The sequence below is a fragment of the Tamandua tetradactyla genome, chromosome 6 (assembly GCF_023851605.1).
Source record: "Tamandua tetradactyla isolate mTamTet1 chromosome 6, mTamTet1.pri, whole genome shotgun sequence".
Lineage (NCBI taxonomy): Eukaryota > Metazoa > Chordata > Mammalia > Pilosa > Myrmecophagidae > Tamandua > Tamandua tetradactyla.
This window is the reverse complement of record NC_135332.1, coordinates 31,621,523-31,644,739: the sequence shown is the minus strand read 5'-3', so window position 1 is coordinate 31,644,739 and position 23,217 is coordinate 31,621,523. Positions and strand designations below refer to the sequence as shown.

General features: G+C 47.5%; 1 protein-coding gene across 3 annotated transcripts in view; it reads right to left on the bottom strand.

Annotated features, from left to right (window-relative positions):
* Positions 1-23,217, bottom strand: part of ACSF2 (acyl-CoA synthetase family member 2) — an 87,896-nt gene that overhangs the window by 11,553 nt on the left and 53,126 nt on the right. For 2 of the 3 annotated variants that reach the window (XM_077164746.1, XM_077164744.1), the window contains exons 2-10: positions 3,498-3,693; positions 2,984-3,112; positions 2,713-2,766; positions 1,999-2,117; positions 1,726-1,891; positions 1,088-1,183; positions 772-929; positions 413-504; positions 60-136 (exon numbers count right to left, since the gene is read on the bottom strand). In XM_077164746.1, coding sequence (XP_077020861.1) covers positions 60-136; positions 413-504; positions 772-929; positions 1,088-1,183; positions 1,726-1,891; positions 1,999-2,117; positions 2,713-2,766; positions 2,984-3,112; positions 3,498-3,693 — 1,087 coding nt within the window. The remainder of the gene's footprint in view (positions 1-59; positions 137-412; positions 505-771; positions 930-1,087; positions 1,184-1,725; positions 1,892-1,998; positions 2,118-2,712; positions 2,767-2,983; positions 3,113-3,497; positions 3,694-23,217) is intronic. The other variant, XM_077164745.1, reaches the window with a different exon arrangement.

Sequence of the window (23,217 nt, the reverse complement as noted above, 5' to 3'; positions counted from 1 at the left end):
CTCCCCCAGGCCTGGCCTGTCTCCGCCCACCACCTTGGCCCCAGCTGCCACCCACTCACCACCAGCTCCTTCATGTTCAGATTTTTGATGATGGCTCGGACCAGCTCCGGGGGTACAGGGGATCCAGCGATTACACCTGAGTCAGAGAGAGAGCTAGCACAACCCCCGATCCCACCTTCCCCTACAGCTCATTCTAGGAATGAACACTCCCTTCTCTCATCTAACCCTGGACCCATTCCTATGCCTGGCCACTGACTTTGGCTTGCTCTCCAGGGGTTTGCCTCCCTCCCACCTGTAGTGACCTTCATAAAAGACAGGGAGCATATCTAGCTCACCCAGGTTATGCCCAGGAGGTGGGTCCCAAGCAAAGGAGAGCCAGCAACCCCCTCCCACGCCTTTGGCTCAACCCCACCTCCACTCATGGCCGAGATGTCATAACTGGAGAAATCTGGCTGGTTCAGAATGTCCACGAACATTGTGGGGGTGCCATACAGGAAGGTGCCTCTGTGTAAGGGAGGGGGGAAGCTCAAATTAGGCTTGGAAGTGGAAGGGAATTCCTTCATTTCACCCAGTCCACCCTGAACCTGCAGGGCCAAGGCCAAAGCTGTGGGTACAGGCAGGAGAAACTCTTTGGAGGCAGAAACTGGTCCTCTCCTGGGGACCCCCAACTACGCCCTTACCCAGGTCTCCCAGTTGGAGAAAGAAGCCAGGTCCCAGGAGAAAGGAGCAGGAGTGCCTCGGCCGGAAGGTGGCCTGGCAACCAATGCCCACCTCTCTTTGCTGACGGCCTCCAGCGCTTTCTTGCCATCAAAGATTGGAGAGGCCAGGATGAGGGTGGCACCATGCAGCATGCACACCATTGTGCCCCCCACGGAACCCAGGCAGTGGAACAGGGGGCTGGGCAGGACCAACCGCAACTCCTCTGGTTTCTGGAGATGACGGCATGAGGCTGGGTCTACCAGGGAGCTGGAAGCCCCAGAAGCCAGTTCTTCCTGCCAGCAGGATGAGCCCACCAAGCCCCACCCCACCCCCTGCAGCTTGTCTGGGGGTGTCAGTAAGCCCTGCCCCAGGCTGCAGAGCTCCTCACCTTCAGGTGCATGTTCAGCCGCCTTCCTATCATGTTGGAGTTGTTGACAATGTTGTAATGGGAGAGGGTGACCCCTTTGGGGCTGCCTGTCGTCCCCTGACAAGATAAGAGGGTGTAGGCTTGGCCTTTCTCCCCATCACCTCCCGACTCGGAGTCCAGAGACTGGGTTTGCTGCCCCAGATTCACCATTTGTTCATTCAGTACAGATTTGCAGTATCTGCTACCTGCCTGCACAGCGCTGGGTGTGAACCGCAAGTGCAAAAGGTGGCACAGAGAACTCTGTCACCCACTAACTGCGTGGGCATGGGCAAATTCCTTCTCTGGGCCTCAGTTTCCCCAGCTGCTAAATGAGGGGATAGGATTTATCAGCTTTGACCTGTGGTGGCTCAGTGACTCTGCCCCTGCCCTGGGAACAAGAGAGCAGGGAGAGGGAGCTGTGTGACATGGATACTGACTGCTGTTTTCCAGGGCAGAGGAGAGCAGGGACAGAGCACCAAGGCCTTGTTTTTGTGCCAGCCTCAGGAGAGCGCGTCTGCCCTCCTGCCCTCCTTTGCTTTCTCCCCATTCCCAGGGAAGGGTCGCAGGGGCAGAGGTTAGTGTGTCAACCCGGGCTTGGGGTCTGGAGACCTCTACCCTACCGAGGTGAACTGGATGTTGACAGGGTCATGGCAGGACAGGAACTGCTGGCTGTGCTGGAGCTGGGCCAGGTGCTGCTTAGTGCCGCCGGCTGCCACCACCTCCTCCAGGAGAAGGGCTCCTGGCAGGGGAGCGTCCACTGAGATGACTATGGTCAGATCAGGAAGCCTGGGGGTTGGGAGGAGGGAGAGTGAACCCCATCCTGGGGTTGGGCAGGGGGTGAGGGAGTTGGGGATGCTGCACCACTTCACCTCCCTGCCCCAGTACACCCCCACCTCTGACTCTTCAATGCCCCCGGCTGGGCCTTCTCCACCTCCGGACAGATTTGCTTTAGGATGTTGTAATATTGCTGGCTCTTGAACTGTTTAGGGAACACGAGGGCTTTGCAGCCCACCTGTGAAAGGAGAGACCCCCACCCACCATCAGCAGGAAGACCCAGGCTGGAGCTCTTGGGAACCCTCAGTAATCCCGTTGCTCTGTCTTATACACATGCACCACTACCCTGAGACACACACACACACATCCATGCACCACACCCTGAGACATACACACACACATCCATGCACCACACCCTGAGACACACACACAAATGGCCACCCCCAAGAAACATACATACCAGGCCTGCCGACACCCAGCATACATGCATCATGTACCAGGGCACACACCACTACTGCCCTGACAAATAGAAACCGCACACTGAGATACACATGCAGCATGCCCAGAAACCCACACAAACACACCCCAACTCACACACACCTACCATTCCCCAAGACAAATATCGTCCTCATGCATATATCACTACCAAGACACACACACCAGCCTCATGGCTGACCAACTACTCCATGGCTTGGAGACCTCCTCCTGCCCACCCACAGCCCAAGGAAGGACAGACTGTGGGTGTCACCCACTGTGCTTGCCCTCCTTCACCCCAGGTCTGCTCTCTGTGACTGCTGGAAGGCTATGTCAGGACTCCCAGGAAATGGTCCTACCTTCTTGAGGACAATCTCTAGCTCCATGGCCTGGTAGGCAGGGTTCACAGACACCTGATGGAGCCAGCAAGGGTACGTCAGTGTCCTGGGCAGACTCTGTCCCTCCCACTGCCCCACCATCCTCAGCAGGCTCAGAAATACTGTGTAGGCAGAGGCAGCACCCTATGCCCTGAGGCCTCCTTGGTGGGCCCTGAGAAAAAGCACTGGTTGGTCTGAAAGACCAGCCAGGGATACAGGCACACCCATTTGTGCCCGACAGGTCCTTCCTCACCAGAATGATGCCCGCCTGGGCGGTCGCCAACTGCAGGAGCACCCACGCATACGAATTGGGTCCCCACATGCCTAGTCGGTCACCCTTGCAGAGGCCGATGCTCAGAAGCCCAGAAGCAGCTCTGTCCACCTGGTGTAAACAGATGGGGCATGTGGGGTGAGAAGGGGATAAGCAGGCAAAGGCCCATGACTCCCACCCTTAGCTCTTAGCCCAGGGATTCCCAAGCTCAGGTGCATAACTAGGGATAAGGGACAGGCAGATTCCCAGGCCTTGGTGGGTCTGATTAAATGTATAATTAACAAATACTCCAGGAGCTGCTGATATAGGAGGCTTCAGGGTCACCTCTGCCTCAATTCCATCCCTTTCTCCTGCCATGCCACAGCGTTCTCAGATAGCCCCATCAAATGGTCCCAAGTCAAGTACCTTCTCTCCCCTCACCTTCCTGGCCCTGCTCAGTCAGGGTATCTCAGGGGCTGACATCAGCCCACTCTGAGAGTTCAAGGTCAGGACCCACCTCCTCCTTGAGCTGTGCAAACGTCAACCTGAGGTTTTCCTGGATGACGATCAAAGCCTCTCGGTCGGGGAACCTCTGTGCAGTGGTATCCAGACACTGCCCCACGGTCTTGTTGGTAAGATGAAAATTGGTGAGGCCCTGAACATAGCTGAGGCCTCCGACGGGCCGGGGGGGCAAGCAGTTCCCATCTCCAGTACTGCAGGAAAAAGGGAAGTGCACTTGACCACACCAGAGCGGGCACCAAGGGCCCACCCAGCTGGGAGGGAGGCTGCTTACAACCCACTGGGAATGGTTTGGTCTAGTCTAGGTCTTCTCGAGAACCCCCTTTAGCTCTTTGACTGATCTAAGTTTAACCCAAGGCAGCAGGAGGAGGGTTTGCCTCAAGCTGGGGGCAAGGGGCATTCCCTCTCCTTCCTGGGAGGGACATGGTACCCCAGGGAAGTCCCCATACCCAGAGACAGGCAGAACCTTGAAAAATGTGACACCCCCACACCCCCTTCCCCTCCTCTTGGGGAATGAAAAGGCCACAGGGGGCTTGTCCTAAGGAGCCAGCAAAGCTCGTGCTTGGACCCAGAGCTGGAACCCAAGGCCTGAAGTTCTGGGCTCCTTGGGGGGCCTGTTTCTCTCCTCTGGGCTTGAAGCCCAAAGGCAAAATCAGAGAGAAATTTAGGAGCGAGACAGAAGCCCTGGGAGAGCATCATCCAGCAGAACCACAGCGTGCTGCGTGCCACCTAGAAACTGGGCACCTAGAAACTGGCACCTGCAGGTGAAGAAATCTTCTGCTCCAAATGGTCCCCAAACTGGGAGCTTCCTCTCTGATAAGAGGCAGAGAAGAGGCTGGGCCAAAGCAGACAGTGAAGACAGAGAGGAGGAGGCAGATGTCAGCCAAGCAAGGGGTGTCCAGAGCCAGAAAGGGCTGAGCTGGAGATGGTGTGGAGTGGGGGACGCAGCACCTTGGGAGCAACTTGGGTCCTAAGCTGGGGCTGGAACTTCCTGATGTCCTTGGCATTCCTTGCTGAGAAGCCTGTACTTCCCCACCATTTATTAACTACAGGACTCTGGGAAAGCCACCAAGAGCCTTTGTTTATTCTACTGCAAAATGGGGACAAATAGACCTATTTGCCTATTCGACGGGTGAACATGAGCTCCAAATGAGAACAGGCCTGCAAAGGTGCTATGGGAAATGATGAAGTGCTACAGAAGACATGCCTTTTACCATCATCCATGCATTCACTGACCATTTATCCACGCAACATCCACCCATTGAGCACCCAAACGTGCCAGGCCCTGTGCTAGGGCTGGACAGAAACTAAGGCACAGTCCTTCCCTTAAGAAGCTCACTGTCCTGGAGGGCACTGGAGGGAATGAGACATATCGGCCTATTGTGGGTGGGGATAGCCTGGTAAATGGGGTAAGTGGTAGCTTCGAGGCAGACTGCAGGGTGAGCCCTGCCCTCGCATGTCCCCCATCCTGCCAGTCTCAGGCAGATTTTCAGGATCTCATGCTCTACCCATCTGCTGTTCCAGCCAAGCTGACTTGGAGTGATCTCTCTTAGACAAAGGTTCTAGGGCCACCTAAACTAGGACCTCCTCAGTCCTACTACAAATATTGAGGGAACACCCATCAAGCACTAGCTCAGTGCTAATGAATGAATAAGACCAGATTCTCTCCCTGTCGTGCAGAGTGGAGTCTGGTGGGAAAGAGGGAGTGTACAATCAACTTTAGTAATAATTAATGTATACTCAAACCTGAGATAAGCCTTTTAAAGGAAGGGATCAAGGTCCTCCTATAAGCACCTGTAAAAGGGAGCTGGGGATTCAAGGAACGTTTCATTGAAGAAGTGATGCCTGAGCTGACAGCAGTTGAGGAAGTGAAGTGCTAACTAGCAAACACTGGGAAGGAGAGCATTTCCAACAAAGTAGAGCTTGTGCAAAGGCCCTGTGGCTGGAAGGAGCAGCGTTTGAAGAATTAAAAGCAGCCCCTGTCACTGGAGTACAGAGCAAGGGGCAGTACTGTGAGTGGGGATCATGTGCCAGACGATTCAGGCCCTCTCTCCAACAGAGGAGGCTATCACTATTGAAGTATGTGGGTGGGAGAGGTGACTGAGAGGTGAACCCAGCCTAGATCACAGGGTCCAGGGAAGCTGCTGACCCTGCAGCCACCTACTCAGCTCAGGTAACACTAGGCCAAGGGCCAGGCCTTGTCCTGGCCCAGCAGAATAAGGTAGGCCGAGAAACTCCAGGTTCTGGGACTAGGTGCTTTCCCTACCCATGGGCCGAAGTGAACACACATTATTTATGAACCAAAGAGGGATGGCTGGCTGGATCCATGTCTACAGACTGGCCCCTCTGGACATCCCTCTCCCTACTCTCCAGGGGCATCAGAGGAAACTTTCTCGTCCAGTGTCACTCTCCACTTCAGGTTTCTCAAGAAGCAGCTTATGGATAGCTGCCTCAGAATCATCTCAGGAGCTCGGAGAATTCAAATTCCCAGGCCCTTCCAGAGTCTACCAATATAGAACTTCTGGGCACTGGATCCAGGAATCTGAATTTTAACAAATTTCCCAGGTAATTCTGATGTGGGAGTGGAGGGGTGGGGTGATTCGTGGACCACACTTATTTTTTTTTGGGGGGGGGGGGATTCTTTTTTATTGTCATAAAATATATATAATATAAAATCTGCCATTTTAATCACTTTTAAGGGTACAATTCAGTGGCATTAATTACCTTCACAATATTACACTACCATCACCACCTTCCATTTACTAAAATTTTTCCATTACTCCGAACAGAATCTCTGCATCCATTTAAGCAATAACTCCCCCATTCCACCCTCCCCTTAGTTCCTGGTAACCACAAGTCTTCTTCTGGTCTCTATGAATTTGCATATTCTAGATATTTCATATAAGTGGAATCATGTACTGTTTGTCCCTTTGTATTTGGCCTCTTTCAACTTTAGTAATGATGAATGTATACTCACAACCTGAGATAAGCCTTTTAAAAGAAGGGATCAAGGTCCTCCTATAAGCACCTGTAAAAGGGAGCCGGGGATTCAAGGAAAGTTTCATTGAAGAAGTGATGCCTGAGCTGACAGCAGTTGAGGAAGTGAAGTGCTAACTAGCAAACACTGGGAAGGAGAGCATTTCCAACAAAGTAGAGCTTGTGCAAAGGCCCTGTGGCTGGAAGGAGCAGTGTTTGAAGAATTAAAAGCAGCCCCTGTCACTGGAGTACAGAGCAAGGGGCAGTACTGTGACAGGGGGTCATGTGCCAGACGATGCAGGCCCCCTTCCCAACAGAGAAGGCTATCACTACTGAAGCATGTGGATGGGAGAGGAATAATGGTTTCCAAGTTCATTAGTGTCATAGCATTTATCAGTCCTTCATTCCCTTTTGTAGCTGAATACAATTCCATGATTATTCTGTTTATCCATTCATCTGTTGATGTATGGACCACATTTTATCAGCCACTCCACTGGCAACCCAAGCAGCCCCAACATGCCTTTAACTCGCTTATCCAGCCAAGCTTTAGTGAGCACCTACTGTATGCCAGCCTTGTACCAGGTGCTAGAGATACAAGGATGGAAAGACAAAGCAACGTCTACTCAATTCTAGGGGCATGCGGGACATTATCAGTTTTTCTCTCCAACATCCTCCCTTCCACAGCTACCACCCTGACATAATGAGGCCCTGCACCATTCCCGGGGGAGTTTGGCCTCCCTCCTCCCTTGCACTGCAGATATCCACTGACTTCTGTCTCCGCAGCAAGTGAGAGCATCCCCCAGGTCCCAGTCTCTTCTCAAGACCAAGTCCGAGAGGGGGCCTTCCCGCCCCCTCCTCCACAGACGGGGCCCCTCCCACTTCATGCTCTCCCCCAGCTCCACCTGCTGCTCCCCCTCTAGTCTACTCGGATTCCACACTTCCTGGGGCCTTCTGGCCACCCACTGCTGAGATCTGCCAAGTCTAGAGCAGAAAGCTGGTCCTCTTCTCATTCCCCTCCTGCCAAAAGGAGGCCCCGCTGGTCCCTCCACGTCCTCCCCCCCCTTTAGCCAGGGACTGACCGCCAAGGGGTGGGTCTTATCCCAGTGGGCTCTGGAGCTTCAGCCTGGGGACTGCTCAGCACACCTGCAGAGTTGAGCCGCCCTCAGGGTCCGCGCCCCCTTGACTGCCTGGTAGATGTGGAACCTGTGGGACACCCATCAATTGTCACCTATACGGAGTCCCAAGAAGATCATACAACCCTTAGAGATTACCGGGCTCCACAGCGGCTTTAATTAAAAAAAAAAAATTAATAAACTTTATATTTTTAGCAGTTTTAGATTTACTGAATAATGAAGCAGATAGTACATAGATTTCTAAACACCCACCCCACCCCTACCACTGTGTCCCCTGTCATTAACATCCTACGTTAGCATGGTACACTTCTTACAATTAATGAACAGATATTGATAACATTATTATTAGCAATACTGCATAATTTCCAATAAGGTTCACTCTTTGCACTGAACCTATCTATGGGTTTTGACAAATCCCCAGGGACCTTTTTCTCAGGAGACAGCAGTGTGCTGGGGTGAGAGTCTTCCTACCCCTTCCACCCTGCTTGGGAAAGCAGCATGATTTACCTCGGTTTCCCTTTCCAGGGTCTCAGTACCAAGGCTCCAGGCCACTAGCACTGGGTATAGACCAGGGGGTGGGGGGCAACTTGGGGAAAACAACCTTCTCCTGGAATAAGTCTAGGAAGTCAGCTCTGTAGTGTGGATCCCCCAGATGTTATGCAACCCCTAGGCTAAATGAGCAATGGTTCCTGGAGATGGGATGGGTCAGACAGCTTCTGGAGAGGAGCGGTCCAAGCTGCTCATGACCACTGAGGATTAAACAGGAGAGGGACACTTGCAGACCATTCATGATAAAAAGGGGCAGAAAACCAAGAATTGTGTGATTCTGTGTGTCTCCAGTTCCCACACTGCACCATTGATAGGCTGACAAACTAAAGGACTGTGGAGATGATTCCAGAAGGTCACCATGACACACCTCAAGAGAGACTTGTACACCCCAAACCCCTACCTCCAGGCATACTGAGGAGGGCATCAATTTTTTGCTTGCTGGGAAACAAGCATGCTCTTTTCTTTGGGTTTGCTGAAATGGTATTTGCCAGAGAAACTTGCTTAAGAAAGACTCTAACACAGAGGAGAGCAGAGAGAGGAGATGGGTAGAGAGAGAGAGACAGACAGACAAGATGAACAGACTTAATCTTGAGTTGATCTACTCCTGGAGTTTATACTTCCAAACCCCAGTGAATTCCCTCTTCAAATGTAAACCAGTTTGAGTTGTTTCTGTTGCTTCAATTAATGAATCCTCGCTCCACCCACTCTCCACATTCCTGGGTACCCAGTGCTCTAGAAGGCCTGGCAGGTCACCTCCCATGGCCAGGCATCTGGATCAGCAGGTGGCAAAGTGCAAATCTCAGCCACTTTTCTGCTTTCATTGTTGACAAAACACTGAAGGGTGGGGTTTCTGCCCCACAACGAGCCTCCTTCCATTCCTGCAATGGCCAGAGCCACATCTGATTTGGAACTTGGCTTTCCAGTCACTCACTGTGGTTTTCAGATCAGAGAGTGCGAAGTCAAATGTGTGTATGGGGGGAAATTCAGCTTAAATGTCACAGGTTATCTCTTTTATCCTCAGAGCAGCTGTGACGGATGGTACCCCAGAGGTCACGTGGAGTAAAACTACCTTTCCAACCTTCTCTGGCAGATGGGATGGTCCTTTGGCGAAGTTCTGGCCAATGGGGCTTAAGGAGAGGTGGGGTAAGCACCGAGGACGCCCCTCCTCCATTTTGAGAACAACCACTTAACCTCCTACAGGCCCCGGACAGATGTTACAAGTCACAGCATGTAAAACCCCCTCCCCTAATAACCAAATCTCGTGAGACTGTTAAACTTCCACCTGTCCCCTGAGCATGCCTCTCTTTCCGTTTTGGGTGAAGTGCAGACTTTCATCTCCCAACATGCCAACACTGGGCAAGGTCTTCCTCCTGTCTGTAAGCCCCTGATTAAACTCATGGGTCATCTTCTGTCTAGCATGTTATTTGGTCTCAGGGTTGTGCTGGACTGCAACAGGTGGTGGCTGCAACTTCTGAGAAGAACCCTTAAAGGGAAGGGGCATATTCTCTTTCTCTTTCCTCCCTGGAAGGAGTGCTGCCTGTGACAGGAAAGAATGACAGCCATCCTGGACCAACCAGCAATCTTGGAACCCCAGAGCAAGACAGAAGGAGCCTGGAATCTGGAAATGGATGCACCACACCAGCACCTTTCCCTAGAAGGAGAAACTGCCATCTCCTTTAAGCCACTGTTAATTGCATTTATCACAAACAAACCTAAAAGGAGCCAAAGGACCTGGCTGCCTGGAAAACAGCTGAGCGGGAAGTAGAGCCTCTAATGCAACTGCCTCAACTTTACAGCTCTGCCTGCACACACCCAGCCCCGGGCCCCGTGGGGAACAGAGTGGATACGGGCAATTCTTGTTCTTTCTGGCTTTGGATTTGTCCCCCATCTAACCATCAGAGATCGCCTAACCTCAGTTTTGTTTTTCCCATAATTTTAATTTCTACTAACCGGTCTTAAGAAACTGGAGCTGCGGTAGGGCAGGGTGGAGGGGGAAATGAGGTGGTAAGAGAGTTCTAGAAACTCTACCAACATAATTTATCCAACTTAAGAACCACCCATCATTTCAAAAGCCCAAGAGCAAACAAAGCTAAGCTTTTCTCTTCCTCCACCTCACACGCCCAAATGCCTGGGCAAAAAGGGTGGACATGTTTTTTTTCTTAAAGACACAACAGACACCTTTTATAACCTGAAAAAGGCAATAAAGAGATTTGGTTTTGGGAAAAGTTGTTTTTTTTTAAGTGTGGGCATGGGAAACAAAAAGCTAGAGAAGAGCCTTCAGTACCAATTTCTCTCAATTCAAAGAATTAAAACAAATGCAATGTTGTGACTGCCTCTGCCAATTATACAATGCAAATATAATTATCTGCTTTCAATCACTTTCAAGACTTGACAAGCCCTATGAATCTGTTGGGCTATTTCTTCTGATCTGGTCCCACACATGCTGGCTTGGTAGTGGCTATTTTGGAGACCAAAGCACAATATTGCTTACAGTCATTCAAGACTAAAGCTAAATTCTGAGAACAGACTTGGATTTTGAGTGATCCAGGGAGAAAATTCAGACACACGTATTCATTTTTCTTTTATTAATACAGTTGATATCGATTTAGCTACTAACAATGCTGCCTTATCTTTGCTTATAGCAGCAGAGTGAAGTTGAGAAACCGATACCTTGGCACTCATTCCAATTATTAAGGAAGTTTTAATTTGTTGACTTTGTGCATGTACTTCAAAAACTGATTTGAAAATAATATATTATGTTGGAAGCAATGATGCATTTTTATATGGAAGAAAGCATGGGAAAAATGTATCTCTGGATTAAGATGGATTAGATAAATCAATGCTGGGTTGAAATGATTTAACTGGGAAGTAAAAACGTCTGATCAAGTTAAGCAGATCAAAGTGGAACTTCACACAGTGTTTCAGGACTTAAGGCAATACCTGTATAGATAGAAATGAGCATAGGAATTTTGGTTTGCTAACACTATGGGAATGCAGTATTAAAACTTCCTTAATTTATTAAGTTTCAAGGTACAATTCTAAGGCCATCAAAATGTCCAAATTACGGTATCAACAAGAGGATACCTTCTCTCAAGAAAAGCAGATTCCTGTCCAGGATTTCTCTGTCACAAGGGAAGGCGCATGGTGACCTTTGTTGGCCCTTTGTTTTCAGCTCCTGGTTCCAGGGGCCTCCCCTCTGAGCTTCTGTCTGTCTACAGGCATCTGCAAAAAGTCTGTGTTTGTTCTGAGCTCTTTCTTTCTCCATGAGCTCTTTTAAAGACTCCGGTAAACTAATTAAAAGTCTCATCTTGAATGGGTGGAGTCACAGCTCCACGGAAACAATCTAAATACGAGGTCTACCCTACAAAATCGGATCAGGATTAAAAGAGCATGGCTGCCGCCACCAAACAGGATTAAGATGAAAACAACATGGCTTTCCTGGGGTACATAACAGTTTCAAACCAGCACACATGGAATCTCTTAACTTGGAGAAGAAAGTCTAGGAACTCAATCTGCTTCAAACTTGACCATTTAGGGAGACAAGGTACAGGAGGAAAGACCCTGATCACCGAAGTTACCTGTTAAGTGCAGGTAAAAAGTCTGTTATCCAGAATCCTTTGTCAATGGAAACCTATGTTGAAGGGATTATGTATATCCTTTTAATAAGAAAGAAGGCTTCTTTGGAAACTGATCACAAAATCGGACCAAAGCAATGTGACCTAGAACCCTTCTTCTGTTGTGAAAATGAGTTTACTTGTATTTCTTTTCCTGTGCTTGCATGTGCTTTCCTTGGGGCTCGAGTGCTTCAAGGGAGGTTATATGCTACGGTTGTGTTAATATCTAGGGAGACAGTAGAAGAAAATAAAACAGGGACAGATGGTTTGTGGGAAAACAAAAAAACAAAAAACACCACACACAAATACTTAACAATGCTACAGCTGTTGAGATCTAGTCCGGTAAACCCAGAGGCCCTCGGGGGCCAGGTCGGAACTATTGCAAAGTAAATTGGCCAGTACAGCCCCACCTAAAGGGGCCCTCAGAGAGCTGACATGGGAGAACTGGGTCTCTGATCTGATGCCAGATTTGATTTGATAAGTCAGGAAGCATGGAGTTTTCTCTTCTTTTTGTTTGTTTGTTTTTGAAGAATTTTCCTGAATTTTCAGTGCTGTCAGCTAATGTGTTCACTGCCTCATTCCCAGTGCCGGAGTGGCTGAAATGCAGGGAGCTCAGTCGAATAACTAAATGAATGAATGATTAATAATGTGTATAAAAATCCAAGTACAAAATGGGCAAAGGGGTTAAATAGACATTTTTCCAGAGAAGATATACAGATGTCCAATAAGCACATGACAAGGATATAGAGAAACTGGAACCCTCATACATTGCTGGTGAGAATGCAAAATGGAGCAGCTGCTGTCGAAAACAAGGCGGTGGTTCTTCAATAAGTTAAACATAGAACTACATGATCCAGCCATTCCACCCCTGGGGATATATCCGAAAGAACTGAAAACGGGTATTTGAACAAAAATCTGTATACAAATTTCATAGCAGCACTATTCACAATAGTCAAAAGGCAGAAGTCCGCAATGGACTGTTATTTGGCCGTAAAAAGGAATGAAGTACTGACATCTGCTACAACAGAGAGGAACCCTGGAAACATTACACTGCGTGAAAGAAGCCAGTCACAAAAGACCACATATTGTATGATCCCATTGACATGAAATGTCCAGAAGAGGCAAATTTATAGAGACAGAAAGTAGATTAGTGGTTGCTAAGGGTTGGAGGGGATGAGAGGATAGAAAGGTGATAGCTAAAAGGTAGAGGGTATCTCTTTGTGGTGATGAAAATGTTCTAAAACTGACTATACTGAAGGCTGCACATGTCTGTCAATATACTAAAAACCACTAAATTTTTTTTTTCTTTTTGGCATGGGCAGGCACCAGGAATCGAACCTGGGTCTCCAGCATGGTAGGTGAGAATTCTGCTACTGAACCACCGTCACATCGCCCAAACACCACTAAATTTTACACTTTAAAAAAATCTAGTAGGGCGGGCCGCGGTGGCTCAGCGGGCAAAGTGCTTGCCTGCCATGCCGGAGGACCTCGGTTCGATTCCCGGCCCCAGCCCATGTAAAAAACAAACAAACAAACAAAATACAATAAAACAAGAAAATGTTTAAAGATGTTTCCCTTTCTTCCTTCCTTCCTTCCTTCTCTCTGTCTTTCCTTCCCTTCCTCCCTCTTTCTTTAAAAAAAAAAAAAAAAAAAAAAAAATCTAGTATTTAAACTAGTGTTGATATAATCATAAATAATACATCAAACTTAGGGACAGCGTGTACTATCGATATACCATATACCAGAAAAAATTAGCATGTATCACTTCTGTGCAAAATACATACATACGTATGCACATACACAAATTTTAATAAACAAGCTGGGGAAACCAAACAAACACATCTGTTAATGATCTCTGTCTTGGTTATTATCTAAGAAAAATAAATAATCCCAACGTTGAAAGCAGTGGGATTGTGCTTCCTGAGAGTTAAAATAAAAGATGAAGTAGGTATGTGCTCTAGACTTCTTGGCACAACGTGACTATTATTTAGCCCAACCAACCTGCTTAGCACACGATGCCTGTCCGCCAGGCTCAGGAGCACATGGCAGCCTGTGACACATGGCTTACTGTTTAGAACATGGCTTATAGGATGTGAAGCTTTGGTCCAGAGGCAGCCCCCACCTGGAGTACCGCTCCAGAGGGAAACGGAATCCACCTGATGATTACCCACCTTATAATATAATTTCCAGGAATGTCTGTAGAGACTTTTAACGACAAGCTGGAATTATAACGGTTCTGCTTCATGAAAAGCACAGGTACCCTCACGGGGCAGGGTAGAGACGGGGAAATCTTTTGCAGGGGATATGAACAGAAGGGAGAAAAGGAACATTGAGTGCATCCTCTGTCATATAGGTTTCCTCAAATTAATTGTGCCAGCAACTCCTGGGAGACAAGTGCTTTAATCCCTTTTCTACAAATGGAGAATACTGAAGCAGAGAGGTTAAGTGGCTTGTTGAAGACGTTACAATGAGGTTGATTAAAACTGCCCCATCATCTGATTACAAACAGCCTTCCAGTAAAATAAAGCAAGTGACAAAGACATACAGAATATAGCAATGACCAAATCTGCCACATCTCCAGAAGCACAGGAGATGTCCATGTCACAAATGAAAGCAAACACCAGGAATTATTTGTAGCCCAAGAGAACAGCTAGGATGAAAAATGCTGGTATACCCATGATGTCAGCCTGTTATTTTCAATTGATGGCAAAAAGGATGATTATATGTATGTATTTGGAGAGAGGGAGAAAGAAATCCACTCTCTGACCCTTCAGAGTTGATATTCCCAAGTCATCCTCTCGATCATTCATCTCGATTATACCACCAGACCCCAAAATATGTTATTCAAAAAAATCATACACACACACACACACACACACACACACACACACACACATTATATATACGGAAAGTAATTTCAATCTGTCTGATAGTGTAATAAATGAAAACTCACTAGATGGGAAAATATAACAAATCACTACTTCTCTGCCCAAGCCAAAGATTGCTGTCTTTCTAACACAGTTTACGTTTACTTTCTACATTGCATGGCAAGTATTCTTGCCAAAGACTACTCATACGTGTAGTCTCAGGTAAATGAAAGTATCTCCTTGCAACCAGAACCAGTCTGTGTTACTCTTGGCTTCCTGCGATCATTAAGAGAATTTATCCTAAAATAAGGAGGGCAAATGACTCAGTAGATAGCTATAGCACAGGGATTATAGGATTATTGAAAGCTGCTTTCAATGTTGCCTAAATAAATCTCCCTAACTAGATAAGATTAATGAAATTACAATTAATTTCAGCATAAAACCAAGAAAAAGTGATAATACAGTATGTTGGCAAGGGTGTAGAGAAATGAAACAGAGTATAAATTGGTACAAGCTTTTTAGGAAGCAACTAGATGCAGAAGCTCACATTTCAGTATTCCTCATCAGACTGGGCCTCAGAGTGCTGGGAGTTCCTGGGAGTTGGAGGGAGGAGGCTGGTTGCAAATCAAGTAGCATTTATATATCAATGTTTTTGACTGAAGACATCTCATAAAGAAAAGGACCTGAATCTTCAAGGCTTTAATAGTTCATAGCAAATTATTTCATACTCTAAATTAATATTCGGTTTGTACTAAATTTGGTGCTTGTCATTATATACTTTTTCATAAAAAGGACACTCGAAATTATGTAAGTTTCAGACCCCATAAATCTGGACCCTTTCTGATCTGGTAATGTCTAGTAACATTTTTAAACATACCCTTTGAACTGGCAATTCTCTTTCAGAAATCTACCCTAAAACACAAACAATGACAAGAAAAAACTAATGAATGCCTAAAGGTGTGAGTAAGGATATTAATTCCTGCTTAGAAGAGAATTGAAAAAAATGTGATTTCTGTGAATAAGGACTTTGATAACTAAATTATAAGACATCTATACAATGCCATGAAAAAAATGAAAACATTCTATTAGTAATGATATGGAAAATGTTTATATATTTAGGTAAAAAAGCACATTTCAGAGTGGTGTCAGCCCATATTTATTGGTGTATCCCTGAGCCAGCTCTCTTCTAAACCCTGCAGGAACATACACTGGTCACTGTGATCTTCATGTCCAAGGTGTGTGCCCATTTTACAGACAAGAGACTCAAAGAAATGAGGCTTTTCCCTGAAAGCCACAGAGGTGGTAAGCAGTGCACTGAGGTCCCAACCCAGAGATGTCTGGTGCCCAAGACCGTGCTCTTGGAAAGCACTGGTGGGCAGATCCCAAGGCTTCCTCCTGACCTCCATGCAATGCGAAATCAATCCTTGCAGAGCCTGATGGCTTTAAAAAGCCTTCCACTAGCACCTCACCTCAATCAATCATCCTCACCTCAATCAGTCATCCTCACCTCAATCAGTCATCCTCACCTCAATCAATCATCCTCACCTCAATCAGTCATCCTCACCTCAATCAGTCATCCTCACCTCAATCAGTCATCCTCACCTCAATCAGTCATCCTCACCTCAATCAGTCATCCTCACCTCAATCCCAGACTCCTGGGTCTTCCTTTGCATGGACGAAGAAACAGAAGCACCAAGATGTTCATTTTTTTAGGTTCCAACTCTAGTCGGTGGCAAACCTGGGCCCCTTTCAGAGAGTTATGCACTTTACACTCTCCTGTGCCCCAGGCACAAGGAGAACTGTTCCCCCTTCCCCCCACCGCAGGATCTGTTCAGCAGCTCAGCCCCTCTCCACCTCCCACCTCAACAGCCCTCAAGCACCTACAGCCCTATCCATCCTTTATTTGTGGCATCTGATTCATTCTCTCCTCTGCCTCTGGTCTGACTGCTCTGCTCCGCCAGTTCTAATCCACCTCTCTTGCCACCTAACTGCAGTGGTTTTGCCTCCTGTCTGTGCAGCCCCTTGCTTGGACCAGCCTTGGGGGCCTAGAACCCCAGCCCAGCCCAGCCCAGCCTTCGAGAAGGAACTGAACAGAGAGGACATGGTTTGGCCAGTTCGGGGCCCTCCAGATGGAAGCCAGGGAACAGCTGTGGCATCCGTGACATTCCACGGTCAACGACATTGCCAAAAAATCAGGGGCTAGAGGCCACCACGGGCACAAAGGATGACGGGGTTCTGACAGGGTCAGGTTGGGACCACAGAGAAGCCCCGGAGTTGCCTCCAGAGGAAGGGAGGGGTGCAGAGGTACAGACATCCCAGCAAACAGGGCTGAGACAGATCTTCTACCCGGGAGGAGGCTGTGTTTTCCCTCCTGTTATAGATTTCTGCTGGGCGGTGGCTCTTGGGACCCAGGCCAGAGGCTGGCATGTGGACCCTGCCCCTGCCGGACGCTGAGGTGGCCTCAGGTCCCGGGCAAGGCCTTAATCCTTTTAGAAGCCGCTGGGGGAGGGGCGGGAGGTGGACCCTGGGAGCCGTGACTAGTCATGACAGACCCATGGCGCTGCCGCGCTTCCCTCAGTCGAGGCCAAGCCAACGCCTCCCGAGAGAAAATGCCAAAGTTTACCACCAGCAAGAAGACTTTACAAATAAAACGGAAAGCACTATTTTGATTTTGTTCAAGCTCATGAACTACAATACCTGCTCTCCACTCCCAGCCTCACCCCACCCTCACACACCCCTCACACACACACACACATACACAGTTGATGCAAGGCAGGTCTCTAAGCCCTACGAAAAACATCAATCACCAACAAGGCTGAAAGACAAGCAAGTACCTGGGTTTATACACTTCATTTTATAGATGAGACAAGATTGGTATCTAGGCTGTATTTAAAAATGCAACAACCCACAAATCAGTAAGAAAAGGACAACTGTGCCCGTTTGAAACTGTTGTGTACCCCCAGAAAAGCCATGTTCTTTAATCCTGATTCAATGTTGCTTAGGGTGGGACGTTCTGATGAAGTGATTTTCATGGAAACGCTTCTCTGCCCATTCAAGAGGGTCACTTACCGGAGTCGTTTAAGAGGGAACCATTTTGGGAAAAGCTTCAGAGCCCACACAGACTGAGACCTCCCACAGAAGCTGCTAGAAATGGGAAATGAGAGAAAGCCAGCAGATTTTGTCATGTGCATTCCCAGCTCACAAAGAAACCCCAAATGTCATTGGCCCTTTCTTGAGTCAAGGTATCTATCCCAGGATGCCTAAGTTTGGACATTTTTATGGCCTTAAAACTGTAAGCTTGTAACCTAATAAGTTCCCTTTATAAAAGCCAACCCTTTTAGAAATGCAATGCTGCATTTCTGGCAGCATTAACAAATTAAACAACAATCTTACACAGTAAAAGGTAAAAGAACATGAGCAGGACATCCACGGAACACATCGACAACCAACATCTCAAAAGATGCCCAATCCCACTAATAATCAGGACAACACTAAATCCAACAATACTAAGGACTGACAAGGATGTGGTAAAATGATGATGAGGTCACTGCAGTGGCACAGCCTCTTCAGGGCAATCTTTAGAAAAGCTGAAAATGTCAGCTCTTCAACCCAGCAATTTTGCTGCTGTGTCATACAATGGAAGCAGGCAAAATGAATAACCTAGATCTATTGGTTTCAACAGGAATAGGTCCCTAAAACATATATTGTTGAGTAAAAAAAAAAAAACAGAAGTGCATATATTATGATTTTTGCTAAAATTACAAAATCATAATACGTATTGCTTATGGATACAAGAAAAAATAGCAAAATTAGAGTACTTATTACTTGTATGACATGATTCTAAGCGTTTTTCATGCTTTAATAAATTCATATTTAAAAACAGACTAGATGATGCAATACACTGGCTTATTCTCATAGGCAGGCCTCAGTCCTCAGACCCCACACTCACACTTGTGTGAGACAGAGTTCTGGCTAAATGGGCCAAGGCATCTCCTGGCCCGTGGAAGGCAGGAGACAGGGTCTCCCCTCCTGCCCACCCTGCACCCCCCCACTCCAAAATTCATTATCTCAACACACCATTCTTCAAGCCACACATGCGACACTCACAGAGCCACGCACCAGGGGTCTGTCTCCTTTCAGGGAGCGCCTCTTCCTAATTTGCAAAAAGAAAGCATCGAGATTAGTGATTGGCCTACTCATTGCATTGTGACCTGGGGTCAAGGTGGCCGATGCTAGGGCAGGAGGGGGACAATCTTGACTAACTGAGTTTGAACTTGAAATAGCTGTCTTTATCCTGAAAAAAAAAGTTATAATTTCTATATACCTGCATAGATGGGTGACGCGTACCAGCTACATCATGCAGTTACTGTTCAAGGATACGAAAGAGCCATGGTGACAAATAAAATCCAAATTACTTTAATAGCACCACTGGTCATCTTCTTGATTGATGGCCATTAAAAGCACAAGAATGACTATCATGTTTAATAAAGGTCCTCAGTGAATGTGGTGGAAAAGGGTTATTTAGAATCATGTATGCCACCAGAAGGAACGCTAGAGGTTAAAATATGGGATTGTATAACACAGTGAACCTTGTGGCAGGGAAGTTTATGATTAACACTACAAATATAAATTCATTCATGACCTAGTACAAATGTGCAACACTTGTACAAAGAGTTAATAATAGAGTGGTAAATGGGGAAAAAAAAAACCTACTGCAAACTACGGACCACAGTTAACGGTAATAATTTACTATCCTCTCATCAACAGTAACGGATGTACCACACCAATACTTGGGGTTAATAATGGGGGGTGGGGATGAGGGGTATGGGATGTTTTGTGTTTTCATTTTTTATGCCTATTTGCTGTTTTTGCTTTTAGAGTAGTGAAAATGTTCTAACATTGATTATGATGATTGCACAACTAGGTGATGATACCGTGAGACACTCATTGCATACTGAATGAATTATATGGTGTGTGAAAAATTTCAGTAAAATTTGCAGCTTAAGAAAAAAGGGTCCTCAGCAAAAACAGTGGACTTTGACCTAAGTCTCACACCTTAGAAAAGCCTATCAAAATGGATCACAGGCCTCTCTCTTTAAGCCGACATGGCAAGAGAACTCACTGCCCTCCCCACCCCATGTGGGACATGACTCCCAGGGGTGTAAATCTCCTGGCAACGTGGGACAGAAATTCTGGGAAGAGACGGGACCTGGCATCAAGGGATTGAGAAAACGTTCCCGACCAAAAGGGGGAAGAGAGAAATGAGACAAAATAAAGTGAGAGATTTGAAACAGAGTCGAAAGGTTATCCTGGAGGTTATTCTTAGGCATTATATTGATACCCCTTTTTAGTTTATGGTGTATTAGAGTAGCTAGAGGGATCTGAAACTATAGAGCTGTGTTCCAGTAGCCTTGTTTCTTGAATATGATTGTATAATGATACAGCTTTTATAATGTAACTGTGTGATTGTGAAAACCTTGTGTATGATGCTCCTTTTATCTAGGGTATGAACAATAAGTAAAAAATATGGATAAAAATAAACAAATAATGGGGGGACAAACGTTAAAATAAATTGGGTAGATGGAAATACTAGTGGTCAATGTGTAAGGGATCAGGAGCTCGACCCCAGCCGAGTGGAAAGTACCCCCAGGCCCATGAAGAACACATGGTAATGGGGCCAGGATGTGGGAACCACACAAACCTGTTTTTGCAAAAGCTAATAGCACTCTTTGCTTCTGTAGATAAGCTTGCTTGCTTACAGCTGCAAAACCCGGACATGGGTCTGTGGAACTAGGCCACTTCTCTGCTTCTGTGAATACGCTCGCGGTTTCAGCCTTTATAAGCCCACCCTGCAAGCCCCACGCTGCTGCTCTCTGAATCCTCCTTCTTGGGATTTCTGAGGCCGACGCTGGCTGGCTAATAAAGACTCCAAATTGGCTTGCAGTTTTGGAATTGGTGGGCTCTCTTTTGGTGCGCCCCACAACACTTGGAGGCCCCAGCGAGATCATCCCTAATGGGACATCTGGTGACCACAGGTCCTGGGGATCGCCCCCGGAGCCAAGGTCCGGCCTAGGGGAAGGCCTCAGAGAGACGTTACTCCGCCCCAGGCAAGGACCGGAGACGGGCCAGTCCTACAGGACCCTCCAAAATTATACAGAATCTGGTATCTGGTGGAGTCGTCTCCTTCTGGAAACCTCACCGGTGAGTACAGGTCTGTTACTGGATCCAGTGGGGGACCTCTGGAAGGTAGGATGCAGCATTACTTCCGAGGTCAGGAGGAGAGCAAGACGTTGCCTGGGGCTTTGCTTAGGAATCAATTAAGGATAAGGCTTTTGTGTGTCTTGGTTTAGTTTGTCCCTTCTCTTATCTGTTAGTCTCGTCACATTCTGTGTTGTTCTTACCATAATTGCTATGGATCAGTCAGCTCATCTGTCTGTACTCCCCTTGAAAATTTTTCAGGAATTTCAGCAGAAGGCCAGAGACTACCGAGCCCCTGCCAACGTCTTCAACCTGGAAAAATTCTGCTCATGGGAGGGGCCGACTTTTGGTTCTGGGTGGCCTTCCGAGGGAACCACACACCTATCTATAGCTTATAGAGAACAAAAGACGATGTTTTAGTGATCCAGGCCACTCTGACCAAATCCCCTATATACTAATTTAAATAGAAATTTTAACAGAAAAACCCAAGTGGTTATGGTCTGGCCTGGAGTCCCAAAAAAGGAAGACCCCCCCCCAAAAAAAACTAAAACGGTCCTTGTACTCAAAAACACTCAGAAAGAAAAGACTAACAGGGTCCCAGTACTGAAGGGACCACCAGAGGCTCCGCTCTTAATGGGCCCTCCCCCACATCCAATAGCCCCTCCGCCGCCTCTGAGACCAGAGAGGAGAAGCGGCTGAGAGGTCGCCATCAGCCCCTCTGATAGCCGGGAGGTGACATCTAGCCCCCTCATACCAGCAGTGGCTCTGCTTACCACCCATCCTCTGGTTCACAGTCACCGGGTTCTTCCGGGGCCCCAATTTTACCCTTGAGACAGGCTGGCCCTGCCCTGGGGGATGACAGCCCACCTTTCATGGTCTATGTCCCCTTTTCCTCTAGCGATCTATATAACTGGAAAAACCAGAACCCCTCTTTCTCCGAAAAACCCCAAGGACTCATCTTCCTCTTGGAGATTGTCTTTTTTACCCACCAGCCCACGTGGGATGACTGGCAACAGCTCCTTCAGACCCTTTTCACCTCTGAGGAACGAGACCTGGGCGAGAGGCGAGGAAATTAATTCTTGGACCTGACGGACAGCCTACTGCCGAGCCAACCCGATGAGAGGCTGTGTTCCCTTCCAACCGTCCGGGATGGGACCCCAACACTGATAGAGGTAAGGAGGCTCTCAATCAGTATTACCAAACTCTGCTCCCGGGAATACAAGCGGTGGCCAGGAAGTCGACCAACTTATCTCAGGTAAGTGAAACCACACAGAAGCCGGACAAATCCCCAGCCGCTTTCCTTGAACGCCTCCCTGAGGCATAGTGCTTGTACACCCCCATAGATCCAGAGGCGCCTGAAAACAGGCGAGCTGTATATATAGCATTTGTTACCCAGTCGGCCCCAGATATAAGGAGAAAATTACAGAAATTAGAAGGATTTGAGGGAAAGGTGCTGTCCGAATTTATATAGAGAATACCCAGAAAACCTTCAATAACAGAGATGACCCCGGGACCATGCAGTCAAAGAAAATAGTTAGAATTTTGATAGCCACAATAGCTCAACAGGAGAATCAAAAAGGCAGACAGAAATCTGCTAAGGAAAGGAGGGGAAACCAAGGAAGGAAATTGAGCCTAGGTGCAAACCAATGCACCTATTGCAAAGAAAATGGACATTGGAAAAATGAATGTCCTAAAAGAGGACCTAAAGGGCTAAAGGTGGCCCCCGTGTTAGTTGAAAAGGCAAATTGACAGGGCAGGGGCTCCATTCCGTTGAGCCCCCGGAAGCCCAGGGTCACCTTAAAAATTGGGGGCAAGCCTATAAAATTTCTTGTGGATACTGGGGTGACCGTCTCCGTTCTCCAACAGGCAGAAGGGCCCATATCTAAGGAAAAATTCCCCATGCAGGGAACAACGGGAATGACAAAGTCCTACCCATGGACAAAAAACTAAAATCACTAACCTTGGGGAAGAGACTGTCACCCACTCGTTTCTTGTGATGCCAGAGTGTCCGTACCCCCTTTTGGGAAGGGACCTTCTCCAAAAATGACAGGCCATCATCTCTTTCAAAAACAATTTGGCCGAGCTCTCCTTCAATACCAACCCCTGGCAATCCTCCTCACTTGCCCCTTATTGGAAAAATAATTACTTACTGCGGAGGTGACATTGCCGGCCCCAGGTCCGTACCTGCGGGAATTTAAAGAAAAAATACCAGGCGTATGGGCAGAGACGAACATACCAGTATTAGCTGCCCACTGGCCCCCGCTTTGTTGTCCAGCTGACTAGCACCGCCACACCTGTCAGAGTCCGACAATATCTGATAGGCTTAAAGGCTAAAAGAGGCATTACAGTCCATATCAAAAGACTCCAGGAGGCAGTCATTC